Source organism: Chiloscyllium plagiosum, chromosome 13, assembly GCF_004010195.1.
Source record: "Chiloscyllium plagiosum isolate BGI_BamShark_2017 chromosome 13, ASM401019v2, whole genome shotgun sequence".
Taxonomy (NCBI): Eukaryota; Metazoa; Chordata; class Chondrichthyes; order Orectolobiformes; family Hemiscylliidae; genus Chiloscyllium; species Chiloscyllium plagiosum.
Genome location: NC_057722.1, coordinates 67137023 through 67154921, shown reverse-complemented (window position 1 = coordinate 67154921; position 17899 = coordinate 67137023). Strand labels below are relative to the sequence as shown.

At 43.1% G+C, this 17899-nt stretch overlaps 1 protein-coding gene across 3 annotated transcripts in view; it reads right to left on the bottom strand.

Moving 5' to 3' along the window:
- Positions 1 to 17899, bottom strand: part of LOC122556165 (glutathione hydrolase-like YwrD proenzyme) — a 65167-nt gene that overhangs the window by 19569 nt on the left and 27699 nt on the right. For all 3 annotated transcript variants that reach the window (XM_043702678.1, XM_043702679.1, XM_043702680.1), the window contains exons 7-9: positions 14297 to 14384; positions 13355 to 13526; positions 8718 to 8880 (exon numbers count right to left, since the gene is read on the bottom strand). In XM_043702678.1, the coding sequence (XP_043558613.1) occupies positions 8718 to 8880; positions 13355 to 13526; positions 14297 to 14384 (423 nt within the window). The remainder of the gene's footprint in view (positions 1 to 8717; positions 8881 to 13354; positions 13527 to 14296; positions 14385 to 17899) is intronic.

The following is a 17899-nucleotide window of genomic DNA, read 5'->3' as shown; positions in this document are numbered from 1 at the left end:
GTTTAGAAGGCTGAGAGGGGATCTGGTTGAGACATATAAGATGATCAAAGGATTGGACACTCTGGCGGCAGGCAACATGTTTCCGCTGCGGGGTGAGTGCCGAAACAGAGGACACAGCTTAAAAATACGGGGTAGACCATTTAGGACAGAGATGAGGAGAAACTTCTTCACCCAGAGAGTGGTGGCTGTGTGAAATGCTCTGCCCCAGAAGGCAGTGAAGGCCCAGTCTCTGGGTTCATTTCAGAAAGAGTTGGATAGAGCTCTCAAGGATAGTGGAATCAAGGGTTATGGAGATAAGGCAGGAACAGGATACTGATTAAGGATGATCAGCCATGATCATATTGAATGGTGGTGCAGGCTCGAAGGGCACCTCCTGCACCTATTGTCTATTGTCTATATTACACTCTCTTCCTCCAATAAGACCTGGGTGTCATGGTGGAACAGTCACTGAAGGTTGGCACGCAGGTGCAGCAGGTGGGGAGAAGAACTAAAGGCATGCTGGCCTTCATACAGAGAGAATTTGAGTATCAAAGTAGGGATTGTGGTGCTGGAAAAGCAGAGCAGGTCAGGCAACATCCAAGGAGCAGGAGAATCTACATTTCGGGCATAAGCCCTTCATCAGGAAACATCGATTCTCCTGCTCCTCGGATGCTGCCTGACCTGCTGTGCTTTTCCAGCATCATACTCTCGACTATGATCTCCAGCATCTGCAGTCCTCACTTTCTCCTATCAGAGTAGGGATGTCTTGCTGCAGTTATACAGGGCCTTGGTGAGGCCACACCTTGAGTACTGTGTGCAGTTTTGGTCTCCTAGTCTGAGGAAGGACATTCTCATTACTGAGGGAGTCCAGCAAAGGTTCACCAAACTGATTCCTGGGATGGCAGGACTGACATGTGAGGAAAGACTGGATCAACTGGGCTTGTACTCACTGGAATTTAGAAGAATGAGGGTGGATCTCATAGAAACTATAAACTCCTGATGGGACTGGACAGGCTAGATGTGGGAGGAATGTACCCAATGTTGGGGAAGTCCGGAACGAGGGGTCACAGTCTAAGAAAAAAGGGTAAACCATTCATGCCTGAGATGAGGAAGAATTCCTTCACTCAGAGTTGCGAACCTGTGGAATTCTCTCCCACAGGAAGCTGTTGGGGCAGTTTCTTAGATATGTTCAAGGGGGAGCTAGACATGGCCCTTGTGGCTAAAGGGATCAAGGGAGGAGGATGGGAATGGGATACTGAGATTGCGTGATCAGCTATGATCGTATTGAATGGTGGTGCAGGCTCGAAGGGCCGAATGGCCTACTCCTGCAGCTATTCTCTCTATTTATATTTTCAAAATCTATTCCCATTCTGAAATCCATACAGGCTCTTTATCCAAGTGGTGCCGTGTGAGAATTAACCCTGGCAGTAATGAAACACAATCCTGTTAGCAGTAACAACATTAATTGGCGCTGTTTAGTCTAGTGAGAGATGGATCTCCTCTTTTGAGGGGAAGCTGGATAAGTGGGTTAAGTTGAGGGAGATACAGAGACACAGGATAATAGAAAAGCAGGTTTAGAGGCTTCGAGAAATAAGCCATCACAGACAGAATGGAGTGACTGATCAGTTTGCAGTTTTAATAGAAGCAGGAGTAGGCCATTTGGCCTGTTCAGCCTGTCCTGTCATTCATTAAGATCATGGCTGACCTATCCATCATCTCAGCTCCTCCTACCTGCATTATCCCCATAACTTTTAATTCCCCTCCCATGCAAAAGTCTGTCCAACCGTATATTGAAAATATTTAATGAAGCTGCCTCTACTGCCTCCTTGGGCAGAGAATTCCATTGATTAGCTACTCACTCGGAAAAGCAGTTCCTCCTCATAGAATCACTGAATCCCTACAGTGTGGAAACAGGCCCTTCCGCCCAACAAGTCCATACTGACACTCCGAAGAGTAACCTACCCAGAGCTATTCCCCCTACACCCTGACTAATGCACCTAACCTACACATCCCTGAACACTGTGGGCAATTTAGCATGGCCAATCCACATAACCTGCATATCTTTGGACATTGGGAGGAAACCGGAGCACCCGGAGGAAACCCACGCAGACACGGGGAGAAGGTGCAAGCTCCACACAGACAGTTGCCAGAGGCTGGAATCCTACAACAGATATTTATTACAATAAATGATGATGTACAACCATCACATTCCTCAGCCTCATAAGTGTCTGAGCTAACATTATGTTCGTAGCTAACAACAGCGGTGCATGCTTCCAACTGGGTATCATGCTTCAAGCGCTCCAAGGTAAGATGGGATGCAAAATCCTTATACCCTCAGGTGAAATGCTATGATGCTGCGAGCACACTGACATACTGACCATGAACCATAACACGGCAATCACCACTACCTTCTCAAGGGCAGTTAAAAATAAGCACTAAATACCTGCCTGACCAGCAAGGCTCACATCTCGTGAATGACAAACAAAATAGGCAGACATACACTAAATAGAAGATCAAAGTAAAATTCTGCAAATGCTGGAAAGACAAAATACCAGAGAAACTGAGCAGGTTTGGGAGCATGTGCGGAGAGAGAAACAGTTGTCTCTGTCCTACATCTAATGCTCTCAATCTTGAGGCTACGTCCCCTAATCCTAATCTCACTCATGAATGGAAACAACTTGCCTGCCTCTATCTTATCTATCCCTTTCATAATTTTATGTTTTTATATGATCCCCTCTCATTCTTCTAAGTTCTAGTGTGGACAGTCCCAGGCTGCTCAATCACTGTTCACAGGGTGACCCCCTCATCTCTGGAAGTAATCTGGTGAACCTCCTCTGCACTGCCTCCAAAGCCAGTATATCCTTCCTCAAGTGAGGAGATCAGAACCGCACACAATACTCCAGGTGCAGCCTCAGCAACACCTTGTACACTTGCAGCAGAACCTGATGATGAACTATAGGTGCATGATTGAAAACCATTTCCCAGCCAACCAAACATTGATAAGGGAATTAACCCTCCCTTGCTCGAAATAACCCTGGTATTCTGCCAATTCCTGCTCAGAAACTGCAGCTTTGCTGCAAAGATTCAGAAGAATTATTTCGAAACAGGAGTAATTCATGAGCAACTATTAGATAACACTTAGGTGCAGCGCAGGGAGGAAAATTAGATAACAAAGTTTATCACTTTAGGGTCCCAGGAATGAAAAGAAAACTAAAAATGAAACAAGCAAAATGCAAAACTGCAATGATATATCATTTCTGATGACCAGTGGATTTTCAAAGCATCTTACTGTCAAGAAATCATCTTTAAAGTGAAGGAAAGTGACTAAGTGAAGGAAATATGACAGCCAATTTGCTCACACAAGCTCCACAAACTGTGATGTGATATTGAACAGATAATCTGTTTTGCTGATGCTGCTTGAGGGATAATTATCACAGAATCCTGACAACATGGGAAAAGGCAATTTGGACCATTGAGTCTACACCAGCTCTATGAAGATCATCCCACCCAAACCTTGGACCCCTGCATTCCCCATAGCTAATCCATTTAGCCTGCAGAGCCTTGAATACTGTGGAGTAACTTAGCACAGCCAACCCACCCTAACCTTCACATCTTTGGACTCTGGGAGGAAATCCACGCAGACACGGGGAGAATGTGCAAACTCCGCACAGACAGCAGCCTGAGGCTAGAATCGAACCTGGGTCCCTGGTGCTGTAAGACAGCAGTGCTAACCACTGACCCACCATGCCACCTAAATATATTACAAGCCAGAGCTTCAATGTTAGCTTCCCAGTCATGATATCAGGCCATTCAATCAGTCTGCTCTTCACATACTTGGTCAAAGTTAAAAATCATACAATACCAGGTTACAGTCCAACAGGTTTATTTGGAAGTACAAGCTTTCAGAGTGCAGCTCCTTCATCAGTTAGCTAGTGGGAGAGGATCATAGACTTAACAGCAATCTAGGTTTATTCAACATATCATATCAGTTGCATGACACTGTGATCTTTTACTATAAATTCTGTGTCCTATGATCCTGCCTCACTAGCTACCTGACGAACAAGCAGCGCTCAGAAAACTAGAAGAATATAAAACATAGAACATTACAGCGCAGTACAGGCCCTTCGGCCCTTGATGTTGTGCCGACCTGTGGGACCAATCTGAAGCCCATCTAACCTACACTATTCCATTTTCATCCATATGTTTATCCAATGACCATTTAAATGCCCTTAAAGTTGGCGAGTCTACCACTGTTGCAGGCAGTGCATTCTACACCCCTGCTACTCTCTGACATCTGTCCTATATCTATCACCTGTCAATTTAAAGCAACATCCCCTCGTACTAGACATCACCACCTAAGGAAAAAGGCTCTCACTGTCCACCGTATCTTATCCTCTAATTATCTTATATGTCTTAATTAAGTTACATCTCAACCTTCTTCTCTCTACAGAAAACAGCCTCAAGTCCCTCAGCCTTTCCTCATAAGACCTTCCCTCCATACCAGGCACCATCCTAGATAAATAGTGGATCAGTGGTTAGCACTACTGCCTCACAGCACCAGGGTCCCAGGCTCGAGTCCAGCCTGGGATGACTGTCTGCTTGGGTTTCCTCAGGGTGCTCCGGTTTCCTCCCACAATCCAAAGATGTGCGTATTAGGTGAATTGGCCACGCTAAATTATCCATAGTATTAGGTGCATCAGTCAGAGGGAAATGAGTCTGGGTGGGTTACTCTTCAGAGGTTCGGTGTGGACCTGTTGGGCCGAACAGCCTGTTTTCACACTGTAGGTAATTTTAAAAAAATCTCCTCTGAACCCTTTCCAAAGCTTCAACATCCTTCCTATAATGCGGTGACCAGAACTGTAAGCAATACTCCAAGTGCGGCCGCACCAGAGTTTTGTACAGCTGCAGCATGACCTTGTGGCTCCTAAACTCAATCCTTCTACTAATAAAAGCTAACTCACCATATGCCTTCTTACAACCCTATCAACCTGGTGGCAACTTTCAGGGATCTATGTACATGGACACCGAGATCTCTCTGCTCATCTACTCTGCCAAGAATTGTATCATTAGCCCATTATTCTCTATTCCTGTTGCTCCTTCCAAAGTGAATCACGTCACACTTTTCCGCAATAAACTCCATTTGCCATCTCTTAGCCCAACTCTGCAGCTTATCTATGTCCCTCTGTAACCTGCAACATCCTTTGGCACTACCCCCAACTCCACTGACCTTAGTTAAAAATCACACAATACCAGGTTACAGTCCAACAGGTTTATTTGGAAGCACTAGCTTTTGGAGTGCTGCTGCTTCATCAGGTGATTGTGGAGAATCACCTGATCCACAATCACCTGATGAAGGAGCAGTGCTCCGAAAGCTAGTGCTTCCAAATAAACCTATTGGACTATAACCTGATGTTGTGTGATTTTTAACTTTGTACACCCCAGTCCAACACCAGCATCTCCAAATCATGACTGACCTTAGTGTCATCCTTAAATGTACTAACCCATCCTTCTATGCCCTCATCCAGGTCATTTATAAAAATTACAAACAGCAGTGGACCCAAAACAGATCCTTGTGGTACACCACTAGTAAATTAACTCCAGGATGAACATTTCCCATCAATCACTACCCTCTGTCTTCTTTCAGCTAGCCACTTTCTGATCCAAACCACGAAGTCACCCTCAATCCCATGCCTCCATATTTTGTGCAATAGCCTACCATGGGGAACCTTATTGAATACCTCACTGAAAGCCATATATACCGCATCAACTGCTTTACCCTCATCCACCTGTTTGGTCACCTTCTCAAAGAATTCAATACGGTTTGTGAGGCACAGCCTACCCTTCATAAAACCATGTTGACTATCCCTGGTCAACTTATTCCTTTCTGGATGATTATAAATCCTATCTCATATAACCTTTCCAACACTTTACCAACCAAAGTAGTAATTCCAAATAAACCTGTTGGACTATAACCTGGTATTGTGTGATTTTTAAGTTTGTCCACCTCAGTCCAACACCGGCACCTCCATATCATGACTACTTTGTATATGCTTCCCTTGGTTTAGATTGAGAGTGAGCAGGCCCTTGTGGCACAGTGGTAGTGTCACTGCCTCTGAACCAGGAAGTCTGAACAACAAATCTGAATAGGTCAATTTGAAAATATCTAAAGGACACTGGCTCCTGTTTAGGGACTCCTGCAGCACAGTAGTAGTGACCCTACATCTGGGTCAGGAGGCCTGGACTAGGGCGGCACGGTGGCTCAGTGGTTAGCACTGCTGCCTCTCAGCACCACAGTCCCAGGTTCGATTCCAGCCTTGGGTGACTGTCTGTGTGGAGTTTGCACATTCTCCCCATGTCTGCGTGGGTTTCCTCCGGGAGCTCCGGTTTCCTCCCACAGTCCAAAGATGTGCAGGTTAAGTGAATTGGCTGTGCTAAATTACTGTCTAGATAGAGTGGTGCTGGAAAAGCACAGCAGTTCAGGCAGCATCCAAGGAGCAATAAAATCAACGTTTTGGGCAAAAGCCCTTCATGAGGAATACAGCAGGTAGGACAAGTCATGGGAACAGTGCAGAGCTGGAAATTTGGAACTAGGGTGAGGTGGGGGAAGGGGAAATGAGGAAACTGTTGAAGTCCACATTGATGCCCTGGGGTTGAAGTGTTCCGAGGCGAAAGATGAGGTGTTCTTCCTCCAGGCATCTGGTTGTGAGGGAGCGGTGGTGAAGAAGGCTCAGGACCTCCATGTCCTCGGCAGAGTGGGAAGGGGAGTTGAAATGTTGGGCCACAGGGTGGTGTGGTTGAATGGTGCGGGTGTCCCGGAGATGTTCCCTAAAGCGCTCTGCTAGGAGACGCCCAGTCTCCCCAATGTAGAGGTAGACTGCATCGGGAGCAACGGATACAATAAATGCTAAATTGCCCTTAGTGTTACGAAATGGGTCTGGGTGAGTTACTCTTCAGCGGGTCGGTGTGGACTGGTTGGGCCGAAGGGCCTGTTTCCACACTGTAGGGAACCTAATCTAATCTAGTCCTACCTCCTCAGAAGTGTGTCATAACACATCTGAACAGGTTAGATTAAATATTTCTCGAAGAATGAGAAGAAAATACAAGGCATGGATTTAGGAGAATCGTTAGGGCACAAGTAATGGATTTATATCAAACTGCTATTTCTTCCAGTACTAGTTTTCGAGCTAAAACGGGAGGTCTTCAATTAAAAAAAAATCCACAAGGATTTCAGAAGAAACTGTGTGTCCAGAACTCATTATCAGATGGTTCAACTGAGCTGACTATTACAGATGCATTGAAGAGGAAGCTAGATAAACACATGGACAATCTTTAAAATGCCACAAACAGGTGTAGAAACCAATGAAGGTGGCTAATGGAATGCTGGATTATATATCTAAAAGACTGGAGTACAAGGATGCAGAAGTTATGCTGCAGTTATACAAAAAGCGAAAGTAAGTACTGCAAATGCTGGAGATTAGAGTCAAGATTAGAGTGGTGCTGGAAAAGCACAGCAGGTCACGCAGCATCCGAGGAGCAGGAGAATCAACGTTTCGGGCAAAAGTGAGGATTCCTGATGAAGGACCTTTGCCCGAAGCATTGATTTTCTTGCTCCACGGATGCTGTCTGACCTGCTCTGCTTTTCCAGCACCACTCTAATCTTAACAGTTATACACAACCCTGGTTAGACCCCACTTGGAATACTGTGAGCAGATCTGGGCACCATACCTTAGGAAGGATATACTGACCCTGGAGGAAATAGATTTACAAGAATAATACGTGGACTTCAGGGGTTAAGTTATAAAGAGAGATTATACAAATTAGTCCTGTTTTCTCTAGAATTTAGAAGGTTAACGGGGTTCTGATCTAAGTCTTAAGATATTAACAGGGAAAGACAGGGTCGATAAAGCTAAACTATTTCCACTGTTTGGGGAATTCTAGAACTAAGAAGCATAGTCTGAGAATTAAGGTAGACCATTCAGAAGAGATGTTAGGAAGCATTTCCACACACAAAGGGTGGGAGAGGTTTGGAACTCTCCTCCACAAGAGGCAGGTAAATGCTGGATCAATGGTTAATTTTAAATTTGAGATAAATAAGGTTTTGTTAAACAAAGGAGTTTAGTGATATGGGCGAAAGGCAGGTTTATAGAGTTAGGCCACAGTTCATGATCTCATTGAATGATAGAACAGGTCCAAGGGCTTGAATGGCCTACTCCCTGTTCCTGTGGAACAGAATGAGAGATAGACTGTGTGGAGATTAAACCCCAGCACTGACCAGTTGGGTCGGATTGCCAGCTTCTTTGCTATAAACTCTCAGGATCTAATACTTAAGCATCATCACTAACAGCCAGTGATGTGCTCTGGGAGTCCTTAGGCCTCACTGTTAAAGGATAGATTATTTATGTCCATGAGCCACAATAATGCTTGAATGTGCTCCCTGTATGTCATCTACGCAGTACTCTACAAATAGTGAATAGCCTCTGGCTACTGCAGTGTACAGGTTGTTCTGCTATAACATGTATTTTGTTAATGCGAGTTCGCTGTAATGGGATTGACGAATTGAGGCCACTGCTCTAAAGCGCAAACTTTTAAAGCGTGATAACGCAACTCTGGCCCTCTTAGTGTAAATGGTGCTGCTATTACGCGATTTTCTTATAACATGGGATGCACGAGAATGGAAACTACGGCGTTCGAGCAGGGCTGACTGTGCAGAGTGGTTACTTGTTTGTTGATTTGCTTACTTGTAAGGCAAAGCCGCAGCCTTCTGGCACGAGCCCAGTGCCAAAGTTGGCAGAGTTGCTATTGATGAAAGAGCAGGCACTTCCCTCTGCATCCACAGCTGTAAAGTAAACAGTGTCACCACCAGCTCCAGATGGGTTGCCATGGATAGACTTACTGTTTGCCCTAACAAAGCACAGAAGGGAAGGGGGGAAAGCAAAGGATGAAAAAAAACAAAGTCACATATCAGCAGCTCTGAAGTGAAAATATATCATCGTTTTTTCAAATACATTAAAAGCTATGATGAGCAAACTGAAAATAAGAACACATACAGTAACTTGGAATTAAACATAACCTAAGAACAAGCTGATTGACGTAAAAAGCAACTGATTTAAATCGTCTAGCAAATCCAAAGTGTAATATTCTGTGCAAATACAAATGGATCAATACATAATTACCACTACACACCTCTTCAATGGCTTCATTATTGGTACAGCTAAGAATATTAAACCATCCAAATAATTTAAATGCATGTACCTTTAACTGAGGTAAGCAATTAGCATTCAGCGGTCACTCTACAAAATACTGAATTGCACATGAATTTGGCTGCAAATAAAGTTATTGTGTTAAATTATGACTTAATTTTAACCCAAAATAAATGACTTGTCCTTTGAATGGGACAGAACTGTGCGAGTTGCAAGAGCAGACGGATTTCAGCTATACCTTCATGTTCAGTGATTTCTGCAGGAGCTTCATTTGACTGTCTTTGCTCGCCATCCCTGACTCCCTTATTTAACAAATATCTCTCAATGGCAGTCTTGAAACTTTCTATTACAGGCCATTCTGCTATAACGCGCGTTTTGTCAATCTGAATTTGGTATAATGCGATTGACGAATTGGGGAATCTATTTCTAAAGCGTGAACTTTTAAAACGTGTGTTGGCTGCAATGCGATTATATCGTCAACACTTTAAGCATTGTTTCTAAAGCGCAATTTTTCTATACTGCAAAATTGCACAAAAACACACTGCATTATAGAAGAATTTACTTGTGTATGAATGAGGAGCATGAAGAGGCCACTCAGCCCCAAGTCTGACTGACCCAATTACTCTCTCTAATTTTTCTAGTCAATATGTGGATTAAAATCCCCAATGATTCCAACTGTAGCTTTCTGACAAACTCCTGGTCTTTCTTCCTTTATGCTCCATCCTACCATGCGGTTACTGCTAGGAATGTGTACATTCTTGATTTTATCATTACTCATCTCTCTTCAGACTGCTCCTACCTCCCAGTTTTCTAAAGTTAGGTTATCCCTCTCTATTGTGCTAATGTCATAATTAATCATTAGCACCAGGCCTTCCTCTTTTTCTACCTTCCTATCCTTCACATCCAGATTACTGAGAGCAGTTTTGGTCTCCTTTCCTGAGGAAGGATGCTCTTGCTCTTGAGCGAGTTCAGAGAAGGTTGCCCAGGCGGATTCCGGGGATGGTGGGACTGACGTATGAGGAGGGATTGACTGGGTTAGGATTGTTTTCACTGGAGCTCAGATCAATGGGGAGGATCTCATTGAGACTACAGGACTAGACAGGGTAGATGCAGGGAGGATGTTCCAGGTGGTGGGTGTGTCCTTAAGTGGAGCTACTATTTCCTCAGCTACCCTCCCCATATACACTTAAAATGCCTTGGGACTTTCCTTAATCCTACTTGCCAATGACATTTCAAAATCCCCTTTAGACCTCCTATTCCCTGGTTAAGTCGTTTTCTGCTTGTTTTATATTTTTAAGGGCGTGTCTGATTTCAGTTTTGTAAACATAGCCCTTTTCCTTTTTGACTAAACATTCAATGTCTCTTGTCATCCAGGATTCCTGAACCTTGCCATCCTTACCTTTCACAGGAACATGTTGGTCCTGGACTCTGACCCACTGGCCTTTAATGATCCCCACATGTCAGATTTGCATCTACCCTTAGTTGTCCCCAATCAAATTTCACCACTTCCTAATACTGTTGTAATTAGCCTTCCCTCAATTTAGCACTATCCCACAAGGACCAGTCTCATTCATAACTGTCTTAAAACCTATGGAATCACTGTTCCAAAAATGCTCCCCCACTGAAAGTTTAAGAACCCAACCAGGCCCATTCCCCAATACAATGTCTAGTACAGCCCTTTCCCAAGTTGGGCAATCGACATATTGTTTCAAGAATCCCTCCTGATACACCTGACAATTACTGTCCGACCTCCGACTGCAGGAGTAAGGAAGTTTCAATCAATATTGGGAGGGTTATAATCACCCATGTACCCTGTTGTTTTTACATCAATCCATGATCTGCCTACATATCCATTCATCTCTTTCCCACTAGCTATTGAGAGGTTTAATAATTTAATTTCTCATAAAACTACCCAACTGGTTTCTATATCGAAAATCCATAATTATGTAATAAGACCATCGTGAATCCCAACTCACAATCAGATCATTGATTAACACCTCAAATTCATAATCCTGACCATCCCAATGACTATTGACTCTTTCAGAATAATATTAAATTGATGACTCTATTGTTTCCTGTTTCTCCCTCCCTTTCAACTTATGTAATAGACTAGCATTCGCAATTTACAATTCAAGGGCATCAAATTTCTCACAGGCCAGAATATATACAGCCCAGCTCCTAGTCAGCCATCGTAATGGTTGCTACATCATACGATTCATGCTGAGACAATAAAGTAGTATCTTAACTGGGTGGGTCTTCAAAAGTAGCTATTCCTGCTTCTATCTTGCATATTAGTTACGACTAATATTTATTGTCTGATGGCTACAAAGTATCTGAAAATTACAAACTGACCAAAGGGTTTCATTAATCTGAGTTGTGAAGGGTAGGTTGTATCTGACTAATCTTATCACGTTTTTGAAAGGGTGACAAACAACTGGGCAAGCAAGTTCCTATGTAAGTGTGGATTTATCTAGATGGGTTTTTTTTAACCAAGAGATTTTTAGATTTTCACTATCATGTATGTTTTACGATAAGGATACAATAAAATACAGTGAAAAGCTTCCATTCAGTTCAAGAGGCACGGATCGTAAAAACTGAGACGTAACGACTGATACTAAACTTTTGCAAGATTTAGCACATGATAGCAAGGACAATCAGGCAACATTGTAAATGCAAAACAGAAACTGCTGCAGAAACTCAGTAGGCCTGGCAGCCTTTGGGGAAACAGAGAGCAGGGAAATCGAAGTTTTGGGCAAAAGTCCTTCATCATTTCTGATGAAAGGCTTTTGCTCGAAACGTCAATTTTCCTGCTCCTCGGATGTTGTCTGACCTGCTGTGCTTTTCCAGCACCACTCTAATCTGGACTCTAATCCCCAGCATCTGCAGTACCACCTCCGCCTCTGTGGAGAGAAAGCTGAGTCAACGTTCAGTGACCTTTCTTAGAACTGGAAGATACAAAGAAAGGCCTAGATAAAAATGTTTTTTTATTAGAACCATGATGCGGTGGAGTGGTTGTTTCAAGTGTTTAAAATATAAAAAGTCCATTGATAAGCAACTGAAAACCGACAACAAGCAAATATATAGTAGGTATACTTTGCATCTAGTTCCAAAGAAGAGTCATATTAGACTCAAAACATTCACTTGATTTCTCTCTCCACAGAGAAACGTACTGGGGTTTTTCAACATTTTCTGTTTTTTTTGTTTCAGATCTCTAGCATCCGCAGTATTTTCCTTTTATTTTACCACATAGGTTGAGCAGAATAGAGCTAAAGGTTTGTCCTTGGAGAGAGCTGGTGTTAGAGAGATTCTGAATTATATTTGCGGGGAGTGTTTTCAGTCCTCAGTCAAATACAGGGCAACCGTCATATCCTTACCCATGGTTTCAGTTACCTGAGGTTTATGGTGGCCCGAACATATTACAGGGAACATTCCAGAACCAGGGACCGGGGTGGGACCTGCTGGGAAGGTAAATTTCTCACTTAAATGAATGGGTTCGCTCCTATCCGTGGTTTCGAGCTTCCACAGCAGGTCTTGAAACGTATACCCTGGGGGGATTACTGTACATTCCAAAAGGACCAAAAGAAAAGTTGCTGGAAAAGCTCAGCAGGTCTGGCAACATCGTGGCGAGAAATCAGAGTTAACGTTTGGATTAACGGAGTTCTGAGGAAGGGTCACCGGGCCCGTAATGTTAACTCTGATTTCTCTGCATAGATGCTGCCAGACCTGCTGAGCTTTTCCAGCAACTTCCGTTTTCGTTTCTGATTTACTGCATTCGCAGACGTTTTGGTATTTACATTCCAAAAGAAAGCAGACTACATACCGGGACATTGCTGGCTTGCCAGGTCCACACCTCAAGTTCTTACCCCACCCTATTCAATCTGGAACACTACTCATGGATTAACAGTGGTGGAATTCCAAAATAACTATCTACCTCTAGGTCACCACACGTGAGACTAGAACACCAGCAATCCCTTCATAAACTGGCCCTTTGCTTCATAGCCAAAGCAAAGCAATCAGCAAACTATTTAATGAACAAACAAATACTCCATTCTAATCCACAAAAGAAGAAATAGCTATTTAATAATAGTAACAGGATTTAATAACCAATTGAATTCTAACAGCATATCTGCTGAAGGGGGAGATCAAGTGCAAAAGGACTGGTCTGTCAGCCTCACCTCTGCATGTTGATGAGCTCTGAGCGTTGTTTACTGTAGTTCTTAGCAAGCAGCTCTTCCACAGGCACCAGGACCCTGGCAGGATCAGCACAGAACCGGAAACTGTCAGCGAAACTGAGCTTCACCGCCTCAGCCAGCAGATGAATGTAATCAGCGCTGTTGTGGTCCATTTCTGGAAACAGAGTGAATGAAGTTGCTCGTTAGTGCCGGCCTCATTCTCAAAAGACCCTTCATGTCTACAACCTCTGGCTCCGAATCCCAGCTGGACCTCCTTGCTTGACATCAACCACATTTTCCTGGTACTACGCTGGTGCGAGCAAACCATAGGGATAGGGACCCGATGACATGGTTGGATTCTGCCACCCAGTTTATCCTTCCCCAAAATGGATGCGTCTATCCAATAGCTAAGGCTATACTGGCAGTGACATTGTTGTTGCATTTCTAAGTTTGTAACAAAGTAGCCAACTGACATTCATTGTGGTGTTTTGGAAACACGGCAACCAATTTACACACAGCAAGATCCCACAGTCAGCAAGCAATTCATCTGATTTGGTCACATTGCTCAGAGGCCAACAATGAAAGCCCTCCAATCTTGCTTGCACTAGCATGGTAGGATCCTTCATGTCTATAATACAGGGCAGATGGGCACTCAGCTTTACATCTTACCCTCTGGCAGGAAGGGAAGGCAGTATAAATTAGCACCTCCTAGTCTGCACAACATCTGACAAGAGCTGCAACTTCATTCTCAGGTAGTAACTTCGTCCAAACCCCAACCCCTCCTATATTATGACGTCCTCAACTATGTACTATGTCAGTCTCATTAATGAATAATAATTCATGGTGAACACTTTAAGCATGATTTTGTGACCAAATGCACCCAAAAAGAATTAGATCTAGCAGAGATCAAGTCATCCATCATTCTCTCTCAGAAGGATCTCCTACCTTTGATGTTAAAGTTCTCCAGCATGTTCAAGACCATCAGAGCAGTGATTCCCTGTCCATTTGGAGGAAGCTCCCAGATCCTCAAACTCTAAAGTTGGAGCAACGAGGAAGCAGACAATAACAATCTTTTGCAACTCAGTATTGTTCTGTAATTCAAGTAATTGAAAAGCCTTGCGAGTCAACAGACTATGTACACTGTCACATACTTTTACAGTTTCACCCCTTCACAACAAAGTTCTTATAAAAAAGCTCAGTTTTACCCAGGTTTACCTTTGCATTTCATCTGTTGCCTACAGATCTTCCTACAAAGTGTTGAAAGAATGATCTTGCTAAAGTTTTAGAGGTAAAAACAATGACTGTAGATGCTGGAAACCAGATTCTGGATTAGTGGTGCTGGAAGAGCACAGCAGTTCAGGCAGCATCCAAGGAGCAACGAAATCGACGTTTCGGGCAAAAAGACCAATTCACCATAACATCGCAGTTTTTGAACCCTGCGAAGTAACACTATTTTTCAAAAATCAATAGGTTTATTGAATAATACAGCACAAAAGGGAGGCCACTTGGCCCATTATATCCATGATATTTGGTAAAGCTATTTAATTCCTCTCACTTGCCCACTCTTTCCCCACACCCTTGACTTTTATTTTCCGTTGAAGTGCCTTCATCAGGTAGGTGTGAAGGAGCAGCGCTCGGAAAGCTAATGCTTCCAAATAAACCTGTTGGACTATAACCTGGTGTTGTATGATTTTTAACTTTGTCCACCCCAGTCCAACACTAGCTCCTCCACAACATTCTTTTGTCAATTGCTTTAAATATGTGCTCTGTGTTTACTAACCTTTATCCCACTGGAAATGATTTTGTCTTATTTGGTGTCACAAAGCCCTTCATAATTCTGAAAATCTCCCCCTAACCTTCTTTACTCTGAGGAGAACAAACCCAGTTCCTCCAGTTTCTCTCATTTCTCGTGTCCCTCAACCATGGTATAATTCTCATAAAACACTTCAGCAGTCTTCCTAAAAACCTTAACATCCTTCCTAAAGTCCGATAACGGGAAATTATCAACCTACTTGAGGTTTATTTGATGTGGAGATGCCGGTGTTGGACTGGGGTAGACAAAGTCAGACATCACACAACACCAGGTTATAGTCCAACAGATTTATTTGGGAGCACTAGCTTTCAGAGTGCTACCAGGTGAGGTGACTCTTCACCAGATAAAGGAGCAGTGCTCCGAAAGCTTGTGATTTCAAATAAACCTGTACGACTACAACCTGGTGTCGTGTGACTTCTGACTTTGTTGAAATTTAGGTTTTTTTCTAAAGATTTTTCATAATTTCCTTGTCTTTGTACTCTATGCCAACACCTACCTAATGAAAGAGCAGTGCTCCGAAAGCTAGTGCTTCTAAATAAACCTATTGGACTATAACCTGGTGTTGTGTGATATTTAACATTGTACTCCGGGTGCTCTGATTTCCTCCCACAGTTTAAAGATGTACAGGTCAGGAGAATTGGGCATGCTAAATTGCCCACAGTGTTCGGTGCATTAGTCAGAGGGAAATAGGTCTGGGTGGGTTACTCTTCAGAGGGTTGGTGTTGACTTGTTGGGCCGAAGTGCCTGTTTCCATACTTTAGGAAATATAATCACCATGTCTCTTATGGACAGGTACGTATTTACATTTAATTTCCTGATTTTAACATTAATTCCTATGTGTACTTGCCGTAAACGAGTTTTGAGAAGATATGTAGCTCAGGTTAAGGTTCTGGATGTAAGTTTGCTCGCTGAACAGGAAGGTTCATTTTCAGACATTTCGTCACCATACTAGGTAACATCATCAGTGAGCTTCCAGTGAAGCTCTGGTGTTAGTGACTCACTTTCTATTTATGTGTTTAGATTTCCTTAGGTTTGTGATGTCATTTCTTGTTCTTTTTCTCAGAGGGTAGTAAATGACGTCCAAGTCGATGTGTCTGTTGATAGAGTTCCGGTTGGAATGCCATGCTTCTAGGAATTCTCGCATGTGTCTTTGTTTGGTTTGTCCTAGGATGATGTGTTATCCCAGTCAAAGTGGTGTCCTTCCTTATCTATATGTAGGGATACTAGTGAGAGAGGGTCATGCCTTTTTGTGGCTTGTTGATGTTTATGTACCCTGGTGGCTAATGTTCTGCCTGTTTGTTCAATGTACTGCTTGTTATATTTCTTGCAAGGTATTTTGTAAATGACATTAGTTTTGCGTGTTGTCTGTATGGGGTCTTTCAAGTTCATTAGCTGCTGTTTTAGTGTGTTGCTGGGTTTGTGGGCTACCATGATGCCAAGGGGTCTGAGTAGTCTGGCAGTCATTTCCGAGATGTCTTTGATGTAGGGGAGAGTGGCTAGGGTTTCTGGGTGTGTTTTGTCTGCTTGTTTGGGTTTGCTGATAACAGTTTTATTACTAGGTCCACATTTACAATGGAAAGCACCTTGGTAAACAGATCACAGTGTGATTTCCTCCTTCTACCAATTCAAGCATCATCTCGAGAAGGCGTCATCATAAGTTTACAAAAGCAGTTTGCACTATAACTGTAAACACAGGAATTTCAAATGGAAATATAACATTCAGAACAAAGCATGTATGACCTCTGCAGCACGAGGTTTAGTTATCTCCCACAATACTATTTGATTACATGTACTCTTGACTCTAATACCATTGCAGATCAACTTATCTTGCAGTCACTATTAAACATAGAATTTACACTATTCATCAATTCTTCCTAAAGCTGATAAGCAGTCGAAATAAACTTGTTTGTGTTATTAATTCATAAATATAGACATAGTCTTTTAAATACAAACCATAAGTTTGTGGGCGGCACGGTGGCACAGTGGTTAGCACTGCTGCCTCACAGCGCTGGAGACCCGGGTTCAATTCCCGCCTCAAGCGACTGACTGTGTGGAGTTTGCACGTTCTCCCCGTGTCTGCGTGGGTTTCCTCCGGGTGCTCCGGTTTCCTCCCACAGTCCAAAGATGTGCAGGTCAGGTGAATTGGCCATGATAAATTGCCCGTAGTGTTAGGTAAGGGGTAAATGTAGGGGTACGGGTGGGTTGCGCTTCGGCGGGTCGGTGTGGACTTGTTGGGCCGAAGGGCCTGTTTCCACACTGTAATGTAATCTAATCTAAAAAAAAACAACAAACACCACGCTGTAGCCATTCCCTGCAAAACGTATCAGTACAGTGTTATTAACTAGACAAATTCATGCACACATTTTCAAGCAACATTTTGAACAAATCTGATACAACTAAATAAAAATCGAAAGAACTGCGAATGCTGTAAATCAGAAACAAACTCAAAGGTTGCTGGAAAAGCTCAGCAGGTCTGGCAGCATTTGTGAAGAGAAATTAAGGTTAACGTTCCGGGTCCAATTACCCATCCTCAAAACTGGGGAGTTCTGAGGAAGGGTCACTGGACCTGAACCGTTAATCCTGATTTCTCTGATACAATGAAAATGTTTAGGTACATTAATCGGGGGAATGGAAGGGAATATTGCTGCATTTGAAACACAAATGGTGGATCCTGTAATTCATAGAATAGAATCCTATTATGGACCAGGCCAAGCCTCCTCAAAACATTTCAAGAA